The 25,964-nt window shown below is 51.4% G+C and overlaps 1 protein-coding gene across 1 annotated transcript in view; it reads right to left on the bottom strand.

Moving 5' to 3' along the window:
- The window catches only part of gareml (GRB2 associated, regulator of MAPK1-like), a 52,046-nt gene extending 30,241 nt beyond the window's left edge, over nt 1-21,805 (bottom strand). The window contains exons 1-2 of the mRNA XM_056295036.1: nt 21,694-21,805; nt 1,830-1,970 (exon numbers count right to left, since the gene is read on the bottom strand). Coding sequence (XP_056151011.1) covers nt 1,830-1,970; nt 21,694-21,805 — 253 coding nt within the window. The remainder of the gene's footprint in view (nt 1-1,829; nt 1,971-21,693) is intronic.
- Nucleotides 21,806-25,964: the final 4,159 nt, after the last annotated feature.

Genomic DNA, 25,964 nt, shown 5'->3' with positions numbered 1-25,964 from the left:
TTGTACCACCACATCTCCTCCTGTTATACCACCACATCTCCTCCTATTGTACCTCCACATCTCCTCCTATTGTACCACCACATCTCCTCCTGTTGTACCACCACATCAGCTCCTGTTGTACCACCGCATCTCCTCCTGCTGTACCACCGCATCTCCTCCTGTTGTACCATCACATCTCCTCCTGTTGTACCACCGCATCTCCTCCTGTTGTACCACCACATCTCCTCCTGTTGTACCACCACATCTCCTCCCGCTGCACCACCACATCTCCTCCTGCTGTACCACCACATCTCCTCATGCTGTACCACCACATCTCCTCCTGCTGTACCACCACATCTCCTCATGCTGTACCACCACATCTCCTCATGCTGTACCACCACATCTCCTCCTGTTCTACCACCACATCTCCTCCTGTTGTACTACCACATCAGCTCCTGTTGTAGCACCACATCTCCTCCTGTTGTAGCACCACATCTCCTCCTGTTGTACCACCGCATCTCCTCCTGTTGTACCACCACATCTCCTCCTATTGTAGCACTACATCTCCTCCTGTTGTACCACCGCATCTCCTCCTGTTGTACCACCACATCTCCTCCTGTTGTACCACCGCATCTCCTCCTGTTGTACCACCACATCTCCTCCTGTTTTACCACCACATCTCCTCCTGTTGTACCACCACATCTCCTCCTGCTGTACCACCACATCTCCTCCTGTTGTAGCGCCACATCTCCTTCTGTTGTACCACCACATCTCCTCCTGTTGTACCACCGCATCTCCTTCTGTTGTACCACCACATCTCCTCCTGTTGTACCACCACATCTCCTCCTGTTGTACCACCACATCTCCTCCTGTTGTACCTCCACATCTCCTCCTATTGTACCACCACATCTCCTGTCTGGCCAGGAAACAGCCCGGTTCATGTTTCTTCCCCCGCCTCGTCTCTACAACATGTGTGTGAGTTGCTCTTGGTTAAGAGCATCAGCTGAAAACGTCTAAAAGGTGAATGTTGACACATCATGTGACGTCATCACGCTTACACCCCCCCAGTCCTGACGTTCTCCTGGCGGGCAGCCAGCCAGGCGGCAGGCGTGAGGTGACATCAGTGTTCCATCAAGGAGGAAGCGGTGAAGAGGAGGCATTAGGATCCAGTTACACAGGGACTGATGCAGCTGGAGGGACAGTGGGAACAGTGGGGGTGTGGAGGAGGACCTTGGTGAGGTAATGCTGACCACACTCCTACACAACAACACCAGCCAATGACTGAGTCGCGTAAACTCCTCCCTGTGTCCATCAGAGTGGCTGTAAGTCGACATGGCTGGTAGTGTGTGTGTGTGTGTGTGTGTGTGTGTGTGTGTGTGTGTGTGTGTGTGTGTGTGTGTGTGTGTGTGTGTGCGTGACAAAGTGGATGGGTGGCCAGGGAGGCCTACAGATAGACTCCCCGACTGAAGGATTAACTGGAAATGGGAGGTGCCACGGGGAAGAGGTGGGGGTGGAGGGACGGAGGTGGGGGTTGGAGGTTGAATGACACCTTCCACTGCTCAGGGATTTTGGTGTGAACTTATCCCAAAAAAGAGTATTTCTGCATGAGCACACGTGGGCTTGTGTGATGTGTCTGCACACGTTTGTACCAATGCACAAGTCTGCACGTGACTACGTGCATGCGGGTGTGTATGTTTGTAATAATGACAATAATTAATAATGATAATAATGACGTACATTTGTATAGAGCTTTATCTGGGCAGTCAAAGCGCTTCACAGTGAAGGGGAGGGGGGACTCACCTCACCACCTCCCATGTGTCCCCCCCCCCCGGAGGGTTGTGTGTGCTCACCCTGGTACTGCAGAGGGATGTCTATCTTGGGACCTATGACGTAATGTCCCTCCTCTAAGCTGTGGGCCGTCACCGTGGTCCACTGGCGGCAGGAGTGTAACAGCACCACGTCGTCCTCTGACAGGCCCTCAACACACTCCGCTGGAAGACACACACACACACACACACACACACACACACACACACACACACACACACACACGTACAGACGCACACACAAAGACATCGTCTGAATTTTTAAGGAGCAAGTTAGTTAACTTTTTACTTACATACATTCACTTTCACTTTTAATGAAGTCTGTTGATATTATTATCATATAAAGTCTGTTGATATTATTATCATATAAAGTCTGTTGATATTATTATCATATAAAGTCTGTTGATATTATTATCATATAAAATCTGTTGATGTTATTATCATATAAAGTCTGTTGATATTATTATCATATAAAATCTATTGATATTATTATCATATAAAATATATTGTTATTATTATCATATAAAATCTGTCAATGTTATTAGCATATGAAGTCTATTGATATTATCATATAAAGTCCATTGATATTATTATCATATAAAATCTGTTAATGTTATCATATAAAATCTGTTGACATTATTATCACATAAAATCTGTTGATATTATTATAATATAAAGTCTGTTGATATTATTATAATATAAAGTCTGTTGTTATTATAATATAAAGTCTGTTAATGTTATTATCATATAAAATCTGTTGATATTATTATCATATAAAGTCTGTTAATGTTATTATCATATAAAACATGTTAATGTTATTATCATATAAAGTCTGTTAATGTTATCATATAAAACCTGTTAATGTTATTATCATATAAAGTCTGTTAATGTTATTATCATATAAAACCTGTTGATATTATTATCATATAAAGTCTGTTAATGTTATCATATAAAACCTGTTAATGTTATTATCATATAAAGTATGTTAATGTTATTATCATATAAAATCTGTTGACATTATTATCATATAAAGTCTGTTAATGTTATCATATAAAATCTGTTAATGTTATTATCATATAAAATCTGTTGATATTATTATCACATAAAGTCTGTTAATGTTATTATCATATAAAGTCTGTTAATGTTATTATCATATAAAGTCTGTTAATGTTATTATCATATAAAACCTGTTAATGTTATTATCAAAACCTTAAAAGGCATGGCACATGACAACACCTGCACTTCCGGGTCATTTCTGCATCTCTACAGGCACTGAAACACATTCTGGCAGGGTGTCAATACTCTAGTCTACTCTGTTGTAACAACACATCCTGATTCTCTCAGCCAAGCTACGTTTGTGATGGAGGAAATGACGTCACACAACACGAGCACAGAGTATGTTATGTTCGACGAAACAGAAGCTTAGGTGCAATGCATGCTGGTCGATGTAAGGCACTAGGGGAGAGACTATAAGCAGGACAACACTGGTTTCTCCATCAGTATAATGCACTATGAAGCCTTCAGTGCTTCAGTCCACTACAGTACTCATCAGTACTGGTGGACATGCGTCAGTCCACTACAGTACTCATCTTTACTGGTGGACATGCGTCAGTCCACTACAGTACTCATCAGTACTGGTGGACATGCGTCAGTCCACTACAGTACTCATCAGTACTGGTGGACATGCTTCAGTCCACTACAGTACTCATCAGTACTGGTGGACATGCGTCAGTCCACTACAGTACTCATCTTTACTGGTGGACATGCGTCAGTCCACTACAGTACTCATCTTTACTGGTGGACATGCGTCAGTCCACTACAGTACTCATCAGTACTGGTGGACATGCGTCAGTCCACTACAGTACTCATCTTTACTGGTGGACATGCGTCAGTCCACTACAGTACTCATCTTTACTGGTGGACATGCGTCAGTCCACTACAGTACTCATCTGTACTGGTGGACATGCTTCAGTCCACTACAGTACTCATCTGTACTGGTGGACATGCTTCAGTCCACTACAGTACTCATCAGTACTGGTGGACATGCTTCAGTCCACTACAGTACTGATGAGTACTGGTGGACATGTTTCAGTCCACTACAGTACTATACGCTTTGACTGATGAACTCACAAACCCATAATACATGGCTGCATGCCATCTCATAAGATGCACACACACACACACACACACAAACACACATACACAAACACACGCACACTCACAAACAAACACACACACACGCACACACACACACACAAACAAACACAAGCGCAAACACACAAACACACACAAACACGCACACAGACAGACACACAAACACACACACGCACACACGCGCGCGCACACACACACAAACACACTCACAAACACACACGCACACACAAAGACACACAAACACACGCACGCGCACACGCGCACGCACGCACACAGACACACAAACACAAACACACGTACACAAACACACGCACACACAGACACACAAACACACACACGCACGCAAACACACACACGCATACACACAGACACACAAACACACGCACACACACAGACACACAAACACACGCACACACACACACACACATACACAAACAAACACACACACACGCATACACACAAACACACAAACACACACGCACACACACACACACACACATCCTGTCCTCTTTCTTTCACACTCTCTCCCGTCTCCCCCCCCCTCTTTCTCTCTTTCTCTCTCTCTCTCTGCCTTCCGCAGTAAAACGTAGATAAAACTGTAAATACAGATCGTTAAAATAAAATTAGAAGGTAGTGAACGTGACTTCCGGTAATGGCGTCGCTGTGATCTTCGTCTCCCCCCGCCTGACATTTCTGTCCCCCACCGCACCTCCCCTCGCCTTTAAGGGGCATCTCAGACGCGCTCTATTAGCGCACCAAAACATAGCAGAACGGACCGAGCCCGCGGAACAGCAGGGGGCGCTGCTCCCTCAAGGGGCGCTAGCATGGGCCCCTAGCTAACGTTAGCGCCATGCTACCTGCGGAGGCATCGCCCACGCTGTGGCGGAGGAGGAGGGCCAGCGACCTCCGGAGATGTTCAGTGGGGTTTTCACCACGTGTGAGAGGAGACTGGAAGCACACAGCGACGGCGTGGTCAGACGCGTTGACGGCGTGGCGGCGGCGGCTCCCGGCCCTCCCACTGCCCTGCCACTGCCCTCCCACTGCCCTGCCACTGCCTTCCCACTGCCCCTCCCACTGCCCTGCCACTGCCCCTGCCCCTGCCACTGCTCTGCCACTCCCCTGCCACTGCTCCGCCACTGCCACTCCCACTGCTCTGCCACTCCCACTGCCCCGCCACTGCCCTGCCACTGCCTTCCCACTGCCCCTCCCACTGCTCTCTCACTGCTCTCCCACTGCCCTGCCACTGCCCTCCCACTGCCCCTGCCCCTGCCCCTGCCACTGCTCTGCCACTCCCCTGCCACTGCTCCGCCACTGCCCTCCCACTGCTCTGCCACTCCCACTGCCCCGCCACTGCCCCTCCCACTGCCCTCCCACTGCCCTGCCACTGCCCCTCCCACTGCCCGCCAGGCTGAATCGGAGGCACGTATCTCCGCCTTGGAGGATGGACCGGCCCCGCTGCGCGGGAAGTGTGCCGCGTTGGAGAAAATGAACGCACAGCTGTCGGCAAAGCCTACAGTCTTGGAGGGGCGCTCCAGGCGGGACTAGATCAGGATCTTAAACCTCAAGGAGTCAGTTGAGGGAAGTGGGCCCTTAAATTCTTTGACGAGTTTATCCCCGAAGTGCCGGAGTTGCCAGTCACAAGCATCACAATTGATCGCGCGCACAGAGGACCCGGTGCCCCCGCTGATGGTCGCCATGATATTGTAGCGAATTAGGGGGGGGGGCAGCCCGGGAACCGCCACAGCCGGGACGCGAACCCGTGTCTCCTGCACCCCAGGCGACAACGTTAACCAGTCGACTGAAGGGTCCGACCCGTTAGCCGAGGGTCACGTGTCTACTTATCCGTGCACGTTACAATATTGTCCGCAGCCAGACGTAAAGGGAATCCCCAGTATGAGGACCGGGCCCGCCCCTCCGCATCGCTGCTCACCCCCCCCCCCCCACCCCGGAGAGCCTTCAACCCAGTCTGCGCTGAACAAGAGAGGCCTTGGCTTCCGGGTGCAGCGCTATATCTCTCAAGCTTAACTGCGTCCACAAGTCTGTTACACACCCCGAAGATGCCAGTGCGTCCTTGGAGGGGAGCGTTTGATTTCTGCTATTTCACTGCTGCTGCACACCCTGATGCCGGGCGGCGGGTGGCGGGCGGGCCAGCACCGCTAGCGTGCACAGGTCTTGTCCCCTCTTCTGATTTACTTACCACGCCTTGGTTTATGTAGCCTTTCGGTTCGCTGTTGTATCGTAAGCGTATGTGTTAATGACGTCACACGGTGGAGGATGTGAGAAAGGAGACGAGCCCGCTTCTCCTTTTGACCACCAAACAAACTTCTAGTCGACAGATTTACATACCCAAAACCACGCCCCTAAGTCTACCCACAATCCCCCCTGCTGACCCCTGAACCCACTGTCTTAACGGGACCGTCTCTTCCGCATGGTGGATATCTCACCTTTTTTTTCTATTTTCTATTTCTCTTTTTTTTTTCAAATTTTGTTTCACCCCCACCCCCCCCCCCCCAAAACGGCTCCTCTTGACGGGTGTAGGGGCAGGGGGGGGGTCCACGCCGAGGGGGCTGGGTCAATTGAACCGGCCTGTCCAAGTCCGGATGAGCCGGCTTACCGCCCACGTCCACCATAACGTTCTTAGCCCCCGCCGCCAGTACGCAGAGGGGCCGTCGTAGGGGGGGGCGGGGCCGCAGGGGGGTACGGTGGGCGTCACGCCGGATGACGACGTAAGACTGAGGGAGGCCGTGCCGCGAAGTTGGGACCGGGAGTGAAAATGCCGGCGCCGTCCTGGAACACAGCCCGTTGGCGGGCAGCAGACCAGGGTACGGGAGAAATTCCCCCGGGACCCGCAGCTCGGCCGACGAGGACTGGAGGTCTTCCTTGGGGGCAGTCCGCAGGCCAAGCATGGCCGATGGGAGCCGGTCGACCCAGCTGCTGTCTGTGAGGCTGACCCGAAGAGCAGCCTTTACCGAACCATGAAACCGCTCACATAAACCGTTGCCCTGTGGGTTGTACGCCGCCATGGGGGGTTGCACACCGCCGTGGTGGGTTGTACGCCGTGGTGGGGGGTTGTACGCCGTGGTGGGGGGTTGTACGCCGTGGTGGGGGGTTGTACGCCGTGGTGGGTTGTACGCCGTGGTGGTGGGTTGTACGCCGTGGTGGGGGGTTGTACGCCGTGGGGGGTTGTACGCCGTGGGGGGTTGTACACCGTGGTGGGGGGTTGTACGCCGTGGTGGGTTGTACGCCGTGGTGGTGGGTTGTACGCCGTGGGGGGTTGTACGCCGTGGGGGGTTGTACGCCGTGGTGGGTTGTACGCCGTGGTGGTGGGTTGTACGCCGTGGTGGGGGGTTGTACGCCGTGGGGGGTTGTACGCCGTGGGGGGTTGTACGCCGTGGTGGGTTGTACGCCGTGGTGGTGGGTTGTACGCCGTGGTGGGGGGTTGTACGCCGTGGTGGGTTGTACGCCGTGGTGGGGGGTTGTACGCCGTGGGGGGTTGTACGCCGTGGGGGGTTGTACGCCGTGGTGGGTTGTACGCCGTGGTGGGGGGTTGTACGCCGTGGTGGGTTGTACGCCGTGGGGGGTTGTACGCCGTGGTGGGTTGTACGCCGTGGTGGTGGGTTGTACGCCGTGGTGGGGGGTTGTACGCCGTGGTGGGTTGTACGCCGTGGGGGGTTGTACGCCGTGGGGGGTTGTACGCCGTGGTGGGTTGTACGCCGTGGTGGGTTGTACGCCGTGGTGGGTTGTACGCCGTGGGGGGTTGTACGCCGTGGTGGGTTGTACGCCGTGGTGGGGGGTTGTACGCCGTGGTGGGTTGTACGCCGTGGTGGGTTGTACGCCGTGGGGGGTTGTACGCCGTGGTGGGTTGTACGCCGCCGTGGGGGGTTGTACGCCGTGGGGGGTTGTACGCCGTGGGGGGTTGTACGCCGTGGTGGGTTGTACGCCGTGGTGGGGGGTTGTACGCCGTGGTGGGTTGTACGCCGTGGTGGGTTGTACGCCGTGGTGGGGGGTTGTACGCCGTGGTGGGTTGTACGCCGTGGTGGGTTGTACGCCGTGGGGGGTTGTACGCCGTGGTGGGTTGTACGCCGCCGTGGGGGGTTGTACGCCGTGGGGGGTTGTACACCGTGGTGGGGGGTTGTACGCCGTGGTGGGGGGTTGTACGCCGTGGTGGGGGGTTGTACGCCGTGGTGGCTTGTACGCCGTGGTGGTGGGTTGTACGCCGTGGTGGTGGGTTGTACGCCGTGGTGGGGGGTTGTACGCCGTGGTGGGGGGTTGTACGCCGTGGTGGTGGGTTGTACGCCGTGGTGGGGGGTTGTACGTCGTGGGGGGTTGTACGCCGTGGTGGGGGGTTGTACGCCGTGGGGGGTTGTACGCCGTGGTGGGGGGTTGTACACCGTGGTGGGGGGTTGTACGCCGTGGGGGGTTGTACGCCGTGGTGGCTTGTACGCCGTGGTGGTGGGTTGTACGCCGTGGGGGGTTGTACGCCGTGGTGGGGGGTTGTACGCCGTGGTGGGGGGTTGTACGCCGTGGTGGGGGGTTGTACGCCGTGGGGGGTTGTACGCCGTGGGGGGTTGTACGCCGTGGTGGGGGGTTGTACGCCGTGGTGGGGGGTTGTACGCCGTGGTGGTGGGTTGTACGCCGTGGGGGGTTGTACGCCGTGGTGGGGGGTTGTACGCCGTGGTGGTGGGTTGTACGCCGTGGTGGTGGGTTGTACGCCGTGGGGGGTTGTACGCCGTGGTGGGGGGTTGTACGCCGTGGTGGTGGGTTGTACGCCGTGGTGGTGGGTTGTACGCCGTGGTGGTGGGTTGTACGCCGTGGGGGGTTGTACGCCGTGGTGGGGGGTTGTACGCCGTGGTGGGGGGTTGTACACCGTGGTGGGGGGTTGTACGCCGTGGTGGGGGGTTGTACGCCGTGGTGGTGGGTTGTACGCCGTGGGGGGTTGTACGCCGTGGTGGGGGGTTGTACGCCGTGGTGGGGGGTTGTACGCCGTGGGGGGTTGTACACCGTGGTGGGGGGTTGTACGCCGTGGTGGGGGGTTGTACGCCGTGGTGGTGGGTTGTACGCCGTGGGGGGTTGTACGCCGTGGGGGGTTGTACGCCGTGGTGGGGGGTTGTACGCCGTGGTGGGGGGTTGTACGCCGTGGTGGGGGGTTGTACGCCGTGGTGGGGGGTTGTACGCCGCCGTGGGGGGTTGTACGCCGTGGTGCGGTGCAGCTTCACCCCCAGGCTTTCCGCGACTGCGGACGCTTCTCAGTGACATCTCCACGGGCCAGCCCCGGCCCATGGTACCCACTGGCTGGCGGGTTTTCGACGCCATGCATGGCCTTTCACACCCAGGCGTGAAGGTGTCAACGAAGTTGGTGGGGACCAAGTTCGTGTGGCATGGCCTCAGGGAGGACGTCAAGTACTGGGCAGGTACCTTTGTGGCGTGGCAGCACTCCAAGGTTCACCGCCACACCAAGGCACCCCTGGCGCCGTTCCTGGTGCCCGGGAGGTGTTTCGACCATGTCAGTGTGGACCTAGTGGGACCTCTTCCCTCTTCTCGTGGTTTCACTCACCTCCTCACCATGGTGGACAGGACCACCAGGTGGCCGGAGGTTGTTCCCTGGTCATCCATCACGTCGGGGTCACCAATGTGGAGGATGTAAACGACCATACAACTGTGGGGCCATTTATTCCACTAAACAAACTTCTAGTCGACAGATTTATATACCCAAAACCACGCCCCTAAGTCTACCCACAATCCCCCCTGCTGACCCCTGAACCCACTGTCTTAACGGGACCGTCTCTTCCGCATGGTGGATATCTAACCTCAAAGTGGGTCACTACAACACCATATTAGTTTCAAATTCATCCTACTTCGTTGTCATCTTTGCATACAATTCCTGTTTAGTTTTATTTTCTTTTAGTTTCGTTTTTGAAGTAAAACATCATTATTAATATTATCACAATATTATTATATCTGTTTCCCTTTTCTTCTTCCGGTCGGGTCGGGGGGATTAGAACATTTAACTTGCACCTTTTCAGCTAGAGTGGGGGGAGGCGGGTTACTTTTCAAAGTGATTCGTTTTTTCAGCGGGGAAGTCTTTTTTTTCCTAGGGAGATTAGGAAGGAGGTCTTCGTTCTCTCCTTGTGGTCTATAACCTTTACTTTGCGGTGCAATTCTTTTTGGGGGTGGGATGCAGTCTCTCAATTGGGCAGAGACAAGCTCGACATGTTGATGGGAGAGTGGCTGAGGAGGGGTGCAGCCTCTCGTTTGGGGAGAGGCTGGCGACGGGGTTTAGGGTTCTCTGGGTATTTGTTGTTGGGGGATGGGAAGGTGGGGGTGGATCTTTCAATGCCGGTGTTGTTTTAGGAGCCTATAGCCCTGGTCATGTATGGTTTATCTGTGTCCTGTATCTGCGTTCCATCCTCATTCTGAGACCTGGAGTGTTGATATCATGTGTGCTTGCTACCCTATGCGCTCAGCCAAGGAAACTGGGCAGTGTTGTGAATTTTTTGAGCTGGAGCGTCGAGGGTTTAAACCACCCTGTTAAAAGAAGGAACGTGTTTGCACACATTAAACAGTTTAAAATAGCAATTGCCTTCTTAAAGGAAACACACGTTCGTGGCTCTGATAACTCTCGCCTCATGTCACGGTGAGCAGGGCAGCACTTTCCCTCCACTTTCCAGGCCAAAGCCAGGGGGGGTCTCGGTTCTTATGAACCAGAATTTTCCCTTTGAGCATCACAACGTAGTGTCAGGCACAAATGGTCGTTATATCATTGTCTCAGGGAAGTTATACAATACAGTGGTAGTGGTGGCCAATGTGCATGCCCCCAACACAGACGATGTGGAGTTTTTTCCTCTTCTTCTTTACCGGATCTGACTTCATACTCTCTCATACTCGGTGGGATTTCAACTGCTGGTTGAATCCTGTGCCGGATCGGTCTTCCACCAGCCCTGGTATAATGCATAAGTCTGCTTCACTTATTCAACCCTTTTTATCCATCTACGGTGTCTCTGATGGGTGGCGCTTTCTCCATCCAAACAGGAGAAAGTACTCTTTCTTCTCACATGTTCAGCGTCCCTTCTCTAGGACTGCTTATTTTCTCATCGATAGCCAACTGATCCCATCGGCTCGCTCCTGTGATTATCAGAGCACAGTCATATCAGACCACGCCCCTGCTGTATCTCTGACTCTCCCTGGTCTTCCTGAAATACTCTCCCTGGTCTTCCTGAAATACTATCTGGGACTCTCCCTGGTCTTCCTGAAATACTATCTGGGACTCTTCCTGGTCTTCCTGAAATACTATCTCTGACTCTCCCTGGTCTTCCTGAAATACTATCTCTGACTCTCCCTGGCCTTCCTGAAATACTCTCCCTGGTCTTCCTGAAATACTATCTGTGACTCTTCCTGGTCTTCCTGAAATACTCTCTGTGACTCTCCCTGGTCTTCCTGAAATACTATCTGGGACTCTTCCTGGTCTCCCTGAAATACTATCTCTGACTCTCCCTGGTCTTCCTGAAATACTCTCCCTGGTCTTCCCAAAATACTATCTGGGACTCTCCCTGGTCTTCCTGATATACTCTCTGTATCTCTCCCTGGTCTTCCTGAAATACCATCTGGGACTCTCCCTGGTCTTCCTGAAATACTATCTGTGACTCTCCCTGGTCTTCCTGAAATACTCTCTGTGACTCTCCCAGGTCTTCCTGAAATACTCTCTGTGACTCTCCCTGGTCTTCCTGAAATACTCTCTGTGACTCTCCCTGGTCTTCCTGAAATACTATCTGTGACTCTCCCTGGTCTTCCTGAAATACTATCTGTGACTCTCCCTGGTCTTCCTGAAATACTATCTGGGACTCTTCCTGGTCTTCCTGAAATACTATCTCTGACTCTCCCTGGTCTTCCTGAAATACTCCCTGTGACTCTCCCTGGTCTTCCTGAAATACCATCTGGGACTCTCCCTGGTCTTCCTGATATACTCTCTGGGACTCTCCCTGGTCTTCCTGAAATACCATCTGGGACTCTCCCTGGTCTTCCTGGAATACTATCTGTGACTCTCCCTGGTCTTCCTGAAATACTCTCTGTGACTCTCCCTGGTCTTCCTGAAATACTATCTGGGACTCTCCCTGGTCTTCCTGAAATACTATCTGTGACTCTCCCAGGTCTTCCTGAAATACTATCTGGGACTCTCCCTGGCCTTCCTGAAATACTATCTGGGACTCTCCCTGGCCTTCCTGAAATACTATCTGGGACTCTCCCTGGCCTTCCTGAAATACTATCTGTGACTTTCCCTGGTCTTCCTGAAATACTATCTGTGACTCTCCCAGGTCTTCCTGAAATACTACCTGGGACTCTCCCTGGCCTTCCTGAAATACTATCTGGGACTCTCCCTGGCCTTCCTGAAATACTATCTGGGACTCTCCCTGGTCTTCCTGAAATAAAAAGACATTGGCGATTTCATTTGACCCTACTGTCAAATAACGATTTTATGAAATTTATGGAGGAGCAGATAACCTTCTTTTTTCATACAAATACCTTACCTGAAACGTCCAGCCTGATTGTTTGGGATGCTTTGAAGGCTTACCTCTTTTTGAATAGGTAAGCCTTTCCTCTGAGTTTTTTCAGAGAGTACTGCTGGCGTCGTGTGTGGCTGCCGCTTTTCCCTCTCGTAGCCCCCCTTCCCATCCATCCCTGTATGTTTGCCCCCCCCTTCCCATCCACCACTGTATGTCTGCCCCCCTTCCCATCCACCCCTGTATGTCTGTGTTATGTTCATCTGTTGTCTTGTTTCACCCCGTTTATTGAAAAGCCACGTTGAGTGTTAGAAAAGCGCTACATAAGTTTAATTTATTATTATTATTATTATTATTATTACCTAAGGGGGCAAATAATTTCTTTCACTGTGAATATGAAAAAGATAACCCACGAAGAGCGATTAGAACTAGCCGATCAAATTAAAGACGCAGACCAGCAATATGCTCCAGTTAAAAACCCAGAACTTTGTAAAAAGCGAGTGGAACTCCGAACTAAGTTAGACCTCCTTTCGACACATCCAACTGAACGGCAACTTTTGAAGAGCAAGAGATTATTTTATACCCACGGTGACAAATCTCGTAAGCTATTAGCCAATCAGCTGAGAGGACTTAAAGCAAAACAGCTCATTACAAAAATTCAAACGGCTGATGGCAACATCACCTCGGATCACTCCAAGATAAATGACACATTCAGGAATTATTATTCCCGATTTTATACCGCTTGAATTCCCAAATGATGACACCTTGGTGGACAATTTCTTAAATTGTTTAAATATCCCTACACTTTCTCCCGGCAACAAATCAAGACTAGAGGAGCCTATATCACAAGAGGAAATCGCTGCAGTCAGGAAAACCCCTCGGGACCTGATGGGTTCCCCGTGAATTTTTAAAACATTCTCTTCTGTTACGGGTCTCGAATGAAGACCAGAGACCAGTGTAGCGAAACCCAAAGGCAGACGGACACAGTACTGAGAAACCCGAGGGCAATTTTAATTCAGGATAAAAAAAACAAACTGCCACAAAATAATAACAGGGGGAATCTAAGGTGGGGGGGGGAATGTATGGTGCGGATAGCGGGGTCTGTTTGTGAGATGTGTGCTATACTACGTGTGTGTAATGAAAGCTGCTGTCTAACTTGCAAAAATCTTACGTATAATAATGGAAATATGTTTGGCGGGGTGTTGTGACGATATGCGTGCGCCTGGCTACCGAAATCCAATTCCGTTGAGCAAGGGGTTGTCCGAGGAAGTCCGAGTCCGTGATCCAGGAAGTCAAATCTGAAGGGAGGGGTCCAGGGAGGGAGACGCGGAGGGAGATCACTGGAGGGGGTCCGGGGAAACGTGATGGTCGCTGGGGACCAGGAGCGAGGGAGACGCGGGTAGCCATGGAAGTCGCGTAGGGAGGGTCTTGAGGGAAACAAAACAGCGAGACGAAAAATAGGAACACAGGAGTTAGACTCTGGGAGAAACAAAACAACAGCGTGGGAAAAGACACGGGAAAAGCGTTACTAGGAATCACTGCAATAGGCTTGTCAGAGCTTTTACCGCGGGTTCAGTACGTCAAAGCACAGAGAGGCGTTCTGGAAGACTTCTTGCAGAGGGCTGCCTGATTGCCGCAGATGTGCCTGATGGATGATGGCAAACATCTGGTGCAGCGCAGCGCTCGTCTCCTCAGAGTGCGAACAGAGCGCTGGGATGTTCCTGGCGCGTCCGAGCTGGAGGAGTGGCTTGAACGTGTGTCCCCCCCCCTCCTATGGGAGACACCGGACAACCGTCCGACGGCGTCGGTGTGGGACTGATAGAACTCCTCGAGGAGTGCGGGGACGGCTAGGTAGGATCAGGGCACCCAGCTGCGGTCCACAGGCCCGTAACCAACCCAGTCCATTGGTAACCCCGGCACTGGTGGCGAACGGCGAGCAGTCGGTTGACGTCCCAGACCAAATCGCCACCATCGAGAACTCTAAGAGGTGGAGGAGCTTGGACAGGGGGAGACAGGGGGCTGGAGGCTACCGGTTTGAGGTGAGAGACATGAAACACAGGATGGATCTTGAGTGAGGCAGGGAGAAGGAGATATACCGGGGAGGGGTTGATGATGCGGTCAGTGGTCTAGGGACTGACGTAGCGAGGGGCCAGCTTCCGGGAGAGAGTCGGGAGGGACAGGTCCCGGGCCAGTAGCCACACCCTCTAACCAGGACGATAGGCTGGGGCTGGCACTCTCCGCCGGTTCGCGCCGCGCCGGGACCACTCTGTGGCCTGCACGTAGGACAGATTCTTGTGGTCTGACCACACAATAAACGGCTGCTTCGCTCCCTCCAACCAGTGTCTCCACTAGTCCAGGGTGGCATGGACCGCCAGCTACTCCATGTTGCCGATGTCATAATTCGTCTCCGCTCAGTTGAAACGCCGGGATAGGAAGGCGCATGGGTGGACTCTCTAGTCCTCCTCCGACTGCTGAGAGAGGACGGCTCCGATGCCCATGTCCGACGCGTCCACCTCCACAATGAACTGCTTAGACAGTCTGGGTGAGTGAGAAGGGGTCGAGGAGAAGGGGCGGAGGGTGGAGGTTAGTGTAGTCAGGGGGGCGGCCATTCAGCTGAACACCCTGACGAAGCACTGCTAAAAAAGGGCGATCCCTAGGAAGCGCCGGAGTTGCGTCCTGTCCGTAGGACGCGCCCACTCCTCCACCGCTCTGATCTTCCTGGGGTCGGTGCGGGTGTGCCCCTTCTCCACGATGTGGCCGAGAAATTCCACGGAGGCGGCCTGGAACACGCACTTCTCGGCAGTCACGAACAGCCTGTTCTCCAGTAGCCATTGGAGGACCAAGCGGACGTGCTGGTGGTGTTCCTCCTCTGTTCTGAAGAACACGAGGATATCGTCCAGGTACACCTCCACAAACGTGTTAAGTATGTCCTGCAGCATGTCGTTGACCAGAGCTTGGAAGACGGCCGGGGCGTTGGTGAGGCCAAAAGGCATGACACGGTACTCGAAATGCCCAACGTGCGTGTTGAAGGCCGTCTTCCATTCGTCACCCTCCCAAATCAGCACCAAATGGTATGTACTGCGTAGGTCTAATTTAGTCAACACCCTGGCGTAAGTGAGTGGCTCGTAAGTGGAACTCATAAGGGGAAGTGGATACTTATTTTTGACAGTGATGTCATTTAACTGATGATAATCTATACAGGGCCTCAGGCTGCCATCCTTCTTCACCACAAAAAAGAAGCCCGTTGCAACCGGGAATGACAAGGGCCTTATGATTCCTGAGGCCAGGGACTCTTTGATGTAATTGCACATAGACTCCTTCTCCGGGACCTAGAGGTTATACTACTGACCGGTGGTAGGTCAGTAGGAGGTCTATGGCGCAATCATAGGGACAGTGAGGGGGAAGTGAAAGTGCATTGTCTTCGCTAAACATGGGAGCTAAATCATGATAAACAGAGGGTACACAGGTGAGATTCGGGGGAGAGAGCACGGGACTGGGGCCACTAGATGGAGAGAGCGCGGAGCGAAGGCAGTTGGCATGACACGCAATGCTCCAACGCAATATGTGCCCAGTGGACCATGAGATGTGGGGATCGTGCCTCTCCAACCATGGTCTACCTAACACTAGGGGCGCTGTAGGGGCGTACAAGACCAAAAAATGTGTAGTCTGTACGTGATTATCCAAAAGAGTGAGCGTGAGAGAAACAGTGCTATGCATAATCCTACCGAGCGAACGACCGTCTAAGGCTTGGGCTGTGAAGGGAGTGTCAAGGGGGGCGAGTGGAATGCTGGCTTGCCGGGCCAGCAAGATGTCAATCAAACACTCGTCCGCCCCCAAATCTAACAGTGCACTGATAGAAAGTGATTCCTTTTCCCAGGAGAGAGTGGCAGGAAACAACCGATTGTGCTCTTCTTTGGACTGGGGCAGGGTGGTCAAGTTCACTAGGACACCCCTCACTAGTGAGCCTGGTCTTTTTGGGCAAGCTCGGATGTAGTGGCCCGGCTTCTCACAGTAGAGGCAGAGTCGGTCACGCATCCTCTTCTCCCGCTCCTCCAGTGGAAGCCGTGACTGACCCAACTGCATGGGCTCCTTCTCCGACCTGGATACAGATGATGCCGGGGGTTGCATGGAGTACTGAGAGGGCGGAGAGTGGCTGCGAGACGCTGGAACAGGGGACCCGCTGGTAGTACAGGCGGGGGTAGGTCTATGGGATGCTCTGACGCGTTGAGTGCGCTCCAGACGCCGCTTCCGCAACCGTTCGTCCATCTGGAGAGCGAGGTTGACGAGCTCGTTTAAGGATGAGGGCCGGTCTCTAACAATGAGATCCTTGATGGAATTGCTGAGCCCCCTCCTGTATGCACTCTTAAGTGCTGTGTCACCCCACCCACTGTTAGCCGCCAGTATCCTAACCTTCAGGGTGTAGTCTGCCACTGACCTAGCTCCCTGCTGGATAGAATGGAGGCGGCTAGCTGCATCTTCCCCCTCCGCTGGGTGATCGAACACTAAAGGGAATTCGCGGTGGAAGGTATCATAGTCGGTGGAGAATGGTTCGTGATGGCCAACCGCCGCCATAGCCCAACTCAGGGCTCTGCTAGTTGACAGGGATATCAGCAGGGCTACCTTAGCCTCCCCTGCCCTATACCTGGCTGGCTGGTGTTTGAACAGGAGCTCACACTGACCGAGGAAACCTCTGCACTGCTCGAACTCCCCACCAAAGGCTTTAGGACAGGGCAGGTTAGGCTCAACACGGGAATCATGAAACGGTTGACCGGAGGGAGGCTCGGAGGGACTGGGAGCTGAAGCTGGGCCGGGGCCAGAGACTGGGGTCAGAGAAGGATGATCGCTGATATTGGACACTGCCACTGTCAGAGCAGCGATCTGCATGAAGAGTGATGTAAGGGCATTTGCCGAGGTACGTGAGTTAGTCTGGAGCTCGCTGATCTCTCCAGTGATCTGGGAGAAGGCAGTGCTAAGCTCTGAATGGAGTTGAGTGAGTTGAGTGCTATAGTCCTTTACCACTGCCTCGGGAGCTATAGGGTTCTGGGGCTTAGGGGCTATAGCTGTCTGAGCAACCGCCTGCCCCTCGGGTTTGCTTTGACTCATTCTGGCTTCGATGTTCTGTTGTGGGTCTCGAATGAAGACCAGAGACCAGTGTAGTGAAACCCAAAGGCAGAGGGACACAGAATACTGAGAAACCCGAAGGCAATTTTAATGCCGGTTAAAATAAACAAACTGCCACAAAATAATAGCAGGTGAATTTATGGTGGGGGGGAATGTATGGTGCGGATAGCGGGGTCTGTTTGTGAGATGTGTGCTATACTACATGTGTGTAATGAAAGCTGGTGTCTAACTTGCAAAATCTTACATGTAATAATGGAAATATGTTTGGCGGAGTGTTGTGACGATGTCCGTGCACCTGGCTACCAAAATCCAAATTCGTTGAGCAAGGGGTTGTCCGAGGAAGTCCGAGTCCGTGATCCAGGAAGTCAAATCTGAAGGGAGGGGTCCAGGGAGAGAGACGCGGAGGGAGATTGCTGGAGGGGGTCCGGGGAAACGTGATGGTCGCTTGGGACCAGGAGCGAGGGAGACGCGGGTAGCCGTGGAAGTCGCGGAGGGAGGGTCTTGAGGGAAAGAAAAACAGCGAGACGAAAAACAGAAACACAGGAGTTAGACCCTGGGAGAAACAAAACAACAGTGTGGGAAAAGACACGAGAAAAGCGTTACTAGGAATCACTGCAATAGGCTTATCAGAGCTTTTCCCGCGGGTTCAGTACGTCGAAGCACAGAGAGACGTTCTGGAAGACTTTTTGCAGAGGGCTGCCTGATTGCCGCAGGTGTGCCTGATGGATGATGGCAAACACCTGGTGCAGCGTAGCGCTCGTCTCCTCAGAGCGCTCGGATGTTCCCGGCGCGTCCGAGCTGGAGGAGTGGCTCGAACGTGCCGGCGAGGCAGCTTGGGTCGGTGAAACCACAACACGCTCCATTGCTTTCACCTCAATTAAGCTCAGTGCTATCTGATTCGTCTAAGCGAGGTAAACTTCCAATATCATTCTGAAGCATGTATCACCCTAATTCCAAAGAAGGGCAAAGACCCAACAGAGTGCTCCTCTTTTAAATGTTGGGGCCAAAATTCTAGCTAAAGTTTTGGCCCATAGATTAGAGAACATCCTAACATCAATGATATCCAATGATCAAACCGGCTTTGTGAAAAACCGCCACGCTTATTTTGATACACGCTGTCTATTTCATATGTTGTATTCCCCATCGGATGTGAGTCCTGAATGTGTCCTTTAAATGCAGAAAAGGCGTTTGACCGCGTGGAGTGGGCGTACCCATTTTTAATTTTACAAAAAATCGACTTCGGACCCGGTTTTGTCACATGGATAAAATTACTATATGTGTGCCCCACTGCTTCAATTCACACCAACTCTCAACAGTCATGACCTTTTAGCCTCCAATGGGAAACACGCCAAGGGTGCCCCCTAAGTCCACTACTTTTCGGTCTATCCATAGAGCCCCTAGCAATTGCATTGAGTAGTTGCGAAGATATTTCAGGGTTTTGGAGGAAGGGAGTTGAACACAAAGTGTGTCCCTTTATGCGGACGATCTTTTGGTTTTCATATCAATCCCGGACATATCCCTGCCCCCCATGCTGTCATTACTCACTCAATTTAGCCAGTTCTCAGGATACAAACTAAATTTACACAAAAGTGAACTTTTTCCCTGAATGGGGAGGCACCTACATCAGAGTATACCAACCTACCTCTTAGGATTGTGGAAAATCAGTTTACTTACCTCAGCGTTACAGTCACAAGAAAACATACGTGTCTTTTCAACGAAAATTTCCTTACCTTGTTGAAACATGTGAAACTGTACCTAACTGTACCTAACACAGTGGTCACTCCTATCCCTGGTGGGGATGTATATCAACCTTCATTCCTAAATCCTTTTTTGACTCATTAGATTCAGTTATATCATGCTATGGAAGGGTAAGCACCTTCGGCTAAACAAAGTCCATCTTCAAAAATCAAAAAGAAATGGAGGCTTGGCACTGCCCAATTTCCGCTTCTATTACTGGGCGGCTAATATACGCTGTATTGGGTTGTGGTCGTACTTTCATAACTGAGCTGACTGTCCATGGGGTGGCAGTTGGAACTTTGGCAAAAACCTTTCCATCCCAGTGCTGCTTCGATTCTCACTCCCTCTTCCCCCAAATAAATTAATTGATAATCCGGTCACCAGACCCACCATGAGAGTATGGGCTCAGCTCAGAAAACATTTTGGTTTCCATGTTTTTCGTCTCTCTAGTCCTATTTCATCCAACCACCTCTTTCGACCCTCCTTACTTGGTTCTGCATTTCAGGACTGGCACAGAAGGGGTATTGAGAGCTACAAAGATCTTTTGATAGACAATATCTTTGCGTCATTTGAACAACTCTCTGGAAAGTTTAATCTACCAAATAAGGATTTTTTTCAGATATCTGCAAATTAGACATTTTATCCGCTCTCAGATACAAGATTTCCCTGAGGTACCTGACACGACCACCGCTGATGCATCCCCTAGTCTACACCCGTCACGTAGAGGTTTAATATCCGCAACATATGACAAGCTCGCATGTATAAGTCATGCCCCTCTTGACAAGATTAAAACTGCCTGGGAGCAGGACTTAAGCCTCTCACTGTCGGACGATATATGGAATTCGGTCTTCAGGCTGGTTAATTCAACATCTATCTGTGACCGTCATTGTCTGTTACAATTTAAGGTAGTGCACAGAGTCCATGTGTCCAAAATCAAACTATCCTGTATGTACCCGGATATGAGTCCCATCTGTGACAAATATAGGGGGGGATGAGACTTCCCTTATCCACATGTTCTGGGTGTGTCCTACACTTGAAAAATACTGGAAAATGTCTTCCAAACCTTATCCCTAACCCTCAATTTTAAACTAGAGCCTAACCCTCTGGTCGCCCTGTTTGGCACCACTGGCAAGGATGTGACCTGACCCCATCCAAACGCCGCATATTGTCCTTCGCTTCCCTGTTGGCCAGGCGTGCAATGTTGCTGAGATGGGAGGATGCTGCCCCGCCCACCCACGCTCAGTGGTTGAACGATATTACGTCCAGTCTAAACCTCGAAACTAATCCGCTACTCAGTCTGTAACTCCCAAAGACAAGTTTCAAAAGGTGTAGGGACCTTTCCTGGAACACTTTAAGAATCTCCAGCCAAACTGAAGAATTATTGCCCCCTTCTCTTCTGCGTTTTGTTTTTGTTTATTTAGGTCAGTAATATAACCTGTGAAGGTCTACCAGTTTCTAAACCCACCGTCTTCTATTAACTGATTTACCTATTTTCTAATCCTAAACCCGACTTTCAGCACTCTCCTGTTTCACTCCAGGGACGAAATACCCTCTGACATTGCGCACCCCGGCTTGTAGATGGGGCTAGTGGGGTGGGGGTGGGGGTGGGGGTGATTGAGGATAACATTATATGTCATGTTGGGGGGGTGATTGGGGAGATTATATACCATGATCCGCCATCATTTCATATCATGTAAATCTGACATATGTCATGCAGTTGTTTTCAGGTGTCTGTGTACGTGTTGCTTTTTGTTTAAAATCCAATAAAAGCAACTTTGAGGGGGAAAAGAGAACGCGGTGAACGCTGCGGTTCAGAACGCGTCTCTCTCTCGCGCGCCCACACGCGCGCAAGGCGGGGGTGTGTGGCGGCGGGACGGCGGCAGGGCGCGCGCCTCCAACCCGGCGGCGGCGGCGGGCAGTCGGGCGCGCGCATGTTTCCTGCCCGCTCTTAGTATTCAGGACGTTCTCCGACAGATTACATCATTTGCATATGAAAGGCCCGGAGCGGCACTTCCCAACACAACAGACACTTTGTGGCTTTCCAGGCAGCTCGGGACCACTTTGGCCGCGGCTCCGCAGTAAAGACGCAAACCCGGTTTCTCGCGGAATGATGTCGGCGTCAATAAAATACATATTCCAGATCTCCCTGCTAGTCAGGGGTGGGTGGATGGGTGGATGGACGGGTGGAGGTGTTCCGGAGGTACTGGTTGTTGAGATGGCCGGAACATTGTAACATGTATATGAGTTCGGAGGGGGGGGAGGGAAGAGGTGGAAACAAACGGTTGTTTTGAAGTTTAACTGCACTAAAGTTTGTCGAGCTCGAGGAGGGGGGGGGTTAAAGCTAAAAGGGGGTGAACGTCATTGAAAAGCGAGGTTCTTACCGTGGGCTAGGCGAACCAGGGTGGGCAGACGGAACTTGCTGACCACCGCGTCCAGCGGCAGCGCCGACGGACTCCATGCGATCTCCGATACGCTCGCCGACAACTTGTCCATCCCGCCGGGTCATAATGCGCGCGAGCTTCTCATACCACTAACGGACTGGGACGGCGATGCCTTCACTGGTGATGATGATGGTGATGGTGGTGGTGATGACGGCGGTGATGATGATGGTGATGATGATGATAGCAGATGAGCAAAGTGTCTCGCCATGTTTGAATAGGGAGAAGACGGTGCACGCAGGATCGGCGGGACGAGGAGAGGAGGGTGAGACCCCCCCTCTCTGTCACTCTCTCTCTCTCTCTCTCTCTCTCTCTCTCTCTCTCTCTCTCTCTCTCTCTCTCTCTCTCTCTCTCTCTCTGTCTCTCTCTCCTTGTCACTCTCTGTCACTCTCTCTCGCCCCCCCTCTCTCTCTGCCTCTGTCTGTCTGTCTGTCTGTCTGTCTGTCTGTCTGTCTGTCTGTCTGTCTCTCTCTCTCTCTCTCTCCTTGTCACTCTCTGTCACTCTCTCTCGCCCCCCCTCTCTCTGCCTCTGTCTGTCTGTCTGTCTGTCTCTCTCTCTCTGTCACTCTCTCACTGCACAACAAGCATGTCTCTCTCGCTCTCTCTCTATCTCTTCTCTGTCTGTCTGTCTGTCTGTCTGTCTGTCTGTCTGTCTGTCTGTCTGTCTGTCTGTCTGTCTGTGTGTCTGTCTGTGTGTCTTTCTCTTTCACTCTCTCTCTCTCTGTCTCTGCACCACAAGCATGTCTCGCTCTCGCTCTCTGTCACGCGCTCTCTCTCTGTCTCTGTCTCTGTCTGTCTCTCTGTCTGTCTGTCTGTGTGTGTGTCTGTGTGTCTGTGTGTGTGTCTGTGTGTCTGTCTGTGTGTCTGTGTGTGTGTCTGTCTGTCTGTCTCTCCACAACCAGCAGGTCTGCGGAGTGGAGGTCGGTGAGCGGCAGCAGCAGTGATGCATCAGTGGGCACGTCGGACTACATGTCATTTAATGACGTAACGACTGAGCTAGAAATGAACACAGGGGCGGCTCCGGGACTTCTGGACCCCGTGAAAAGATATCACAAGATACTGGGCCCCACCAACCCAAGCCACCCCAACCCTGCACGACTGCTGAAACCACACCTCCAGAACCCGATCGATCCATTCAAAGTTTTTAATAAATCTGCTTTTGCAGCATCTCCCTCGTATACTCCGGTACTTCCTTCCCAGTATTTGCTGGCAGTGAACTATGAAAGTGTGTATAATACGTGCGTTTTTCATTCACTGTTTGATGCAAGACTTGCTGATAGGTGCTAAAAGCCCACTTTCCAAAAAGTGGACTACGGTTCAACCAAAGTTAGCATGACGCTACAGCAGACTACCATGCGGGAATTGAGTGGTAGTTTTAAAACTTTAAAGGCATTTCTACGGTCGGTTGCAATCTTCTTCCACTGCACGTTCTGCAACACGGCGGATGTCAGCAGGATCGAGTCACTGCCCCAACACACCAAGAGGGAATTTAGCAGTAAGAACAAAAACGTACATGTTTTACAATGGTAGTCTGTCGTAGCATCGTGCTAGCTTTGGCTTTACCCTGAACTGTTTTTGGCACTGAACCAGGATCATGGATTTCTCTCCCATCAGTTGCATTGAACTGTAGGTTGCCAGCCAGACTTGAGTGTCAAGTATGACAAAAATGAATGGGTGACTGTTAAAAAGAAACCGACCTTTGTAGGCGTGACACAGACACGTTCACATATGCGTCCCCTAACATGAATGGGCTGCACTGCAGGTCATTTTCTGGTAAAGGCAGCACCTGCTGTTGCTCACGCAGACAGCACCTTTACAATACTGCTGTGCGTGTGACCGTTCACACACCAACATGCATGCCCCTAAAGTCCTCTGCTGCGGTTCCCCGGAAATGATGTGTAAGTCTTGTGACATCGTTTCCGGAGTGTTTTCAGATGGTGGGTGAAGAGGCCCGGTTCCGTGCTGCTGACTATCCTCTTCGTCCACTCTCGTGTTGACAGGCTGCGTCATCTCACAGTCCCTCTGATTTTCACTTTTTGCTAAACGTTAACAAACCAGTTGCGACAACATACGTATCTTTGGATAGCGCGTGGTGTGGATGAACAGTAGAATTCCCCACACCACACCTGGAGCGAGCAAGACGGTCACTATGGCCGTTCTGGGTTTTCCAAGTTTAATAACTTTGCAGGGAAAAAAAGATACAGACCTGCCGCTCCCTGAATCCTAAAATTGTTTATATTTGCATTTAAAATGAGTTTTAGATCAATTGCATAAAAAAAACTAACGTTCTCCAGTGCAGAGTAATCGAGTAAATTTGGTTTTTGATTATTATTTGATTATCTGGTTACAGACGCCGTTACAGACGCAGCATGACCACCACCGAGGCGCTGCAGTATTTACAGGCGTTGGACAGCGGCCATTTTAAATTGTTTGAAAAATAGTATTGTGGCGAACGTAGAGGCAACAACAAAGGTAACTTTGCAGCCCCTTTATTGAGCTCAGACATGTAGTGATATAACGCCATGTATATCCACTGGAATTACACTAGGTGTTATGTACTACCCGGACTGTTATTATGGTTACACCACTACCATGTATGGTTATTACGTCTGCCTACTGAGCCACGATTAAACCTGAGTTCTATAACCCGGTGTGGTCATTGATCCTCGACCAATACTACCCCAAGTATTACTTCATGGTGGCAGCGGTAAAGTACTCTCTATGAAGAATGAAGATAAACTGATAAAATTGTCCGTGGATAATATCTGTCATCATTCAAGCAAGAGTGCGCCGGAGCTAAGCTAGCCGCAAAGCTAACTAGCTAGCTAGCAACAGGAGACGTCATGGCATCGCATCTACCGACGATGAATTGGTCAGACCCGGACCTGGGTGAGGCAATTTCACTGTATAAACAGAAAATGACTCTGTATTTAGAAGATGAAGAAATAAATGGCACAGCTAAACAAGCTAGGAAAATATGTCGTGGAATCGGAGATGAAGGATTAAAAAGACTGAACGCCAGTGGTCTCACCGATGATGAAAAGAAAAAGCCCGCCAAACTATGGGACTTCTTTGAAAAACAGCTAAAGTTGAACGTAAATTTCAGAATCCATAGACTGCAACTGATGCAACACAGACAGAAACCAGATGAGAATATTGATGATTTTGTGACCAGAGCCAGAACACTAGCACAGAAATGTCAGTTTTCAGACGAAGAGCTTAACGAGCGTATGATTGAGCTTATTATTGCGAGCACTGCCCATGATGCCCTGAGGAATGATCTATACAGCAAACCAAAAGGATATTCCTTAGCAGAGGTTCTGGCCGAGGGACGAAAATACGAAGCCCTGACAGCAGGCAATGAACAGTTAGACAAACTTAGCCTGTCACACAATGAGAGAATCCACGCTGTGGACAGGGACCGCATATGTCGTAACTGTGGGAAAAGCCACAAACCACGTCAATGTCCTGCATATGATGATGAATGCAATGCGTGTGGTGCAAAAGGTCACTGGGAGCGGTGCTGCAGGAAGGCCAGACGAGAGCGCCAGGAACACTCCAGCCAGAGCAGGAGCGGGGGAAGTAAGTCACACACACCACAAGACAAACAGCACAAGCACAAAACCTATATAGACAAAAAGCAACAGAGCAGGACTCGCATACATGCTGTAGAGAGTAGCAGTGAAACAGACAGTGAGAACGAAAGTACTTACCAGAAACAGTTCCACTCCATAACTATCAGTGAAAAGTGCATGCATAGCATAGACAGCAAGCCGGCCAGAGAGGAGGCGTACACAGTCCTGAAGGTGACACCACCTGACCTACCTGGTCGTGGATACACACTACGTCTGAAGATAGACACAGGTGCATCAGGCAACACACTCCCATTGCGTACCTTCAAGCAGATGTACGGTGAAAATGCATGCACCCAGAAACGACTGAAAAAAAACCAACAGGAGGCTATCTGCATACAGTGGTCACGCCATCCCCTGCCTAGGCACCATTGACATTCAATGCCAGTACAAAGAATCCAAATAGATCAATGCAAAGTTCTACGTTGTAGACGTACCAGGGCCAGCCATAGTTGGGCTGCCAACATGTGAACTGTTAAACCTAGTGACTGTCAATGTAGATGCAGTGACCGAGAAAGGACATGCAAACCAGAAAAAAGTCAACACAAGACAGACAAAACCCAAAATGACCACATCTAACAG

The sequence above is a fragment of the Lampris incognitus genome, chromosome 15, assembly GCF_029633865.1.
Source record: "Lampris incognitus isolate fLamInc1 chromosome 15, fLamInc1.hap2, whole genome shotgun sequence".
NCBI classification, from domain to species: domain Eukaryota; kingdom Metazoa; phylum Chordata; class Actinopteri; order Lampriformes; family Lampridae; genus Lampris; species Lampris incognitus.
Note: the sequence above shows the minus strand (reverse complement) of the source record. Positions and strands in the feature narration are given on the sequence as shown.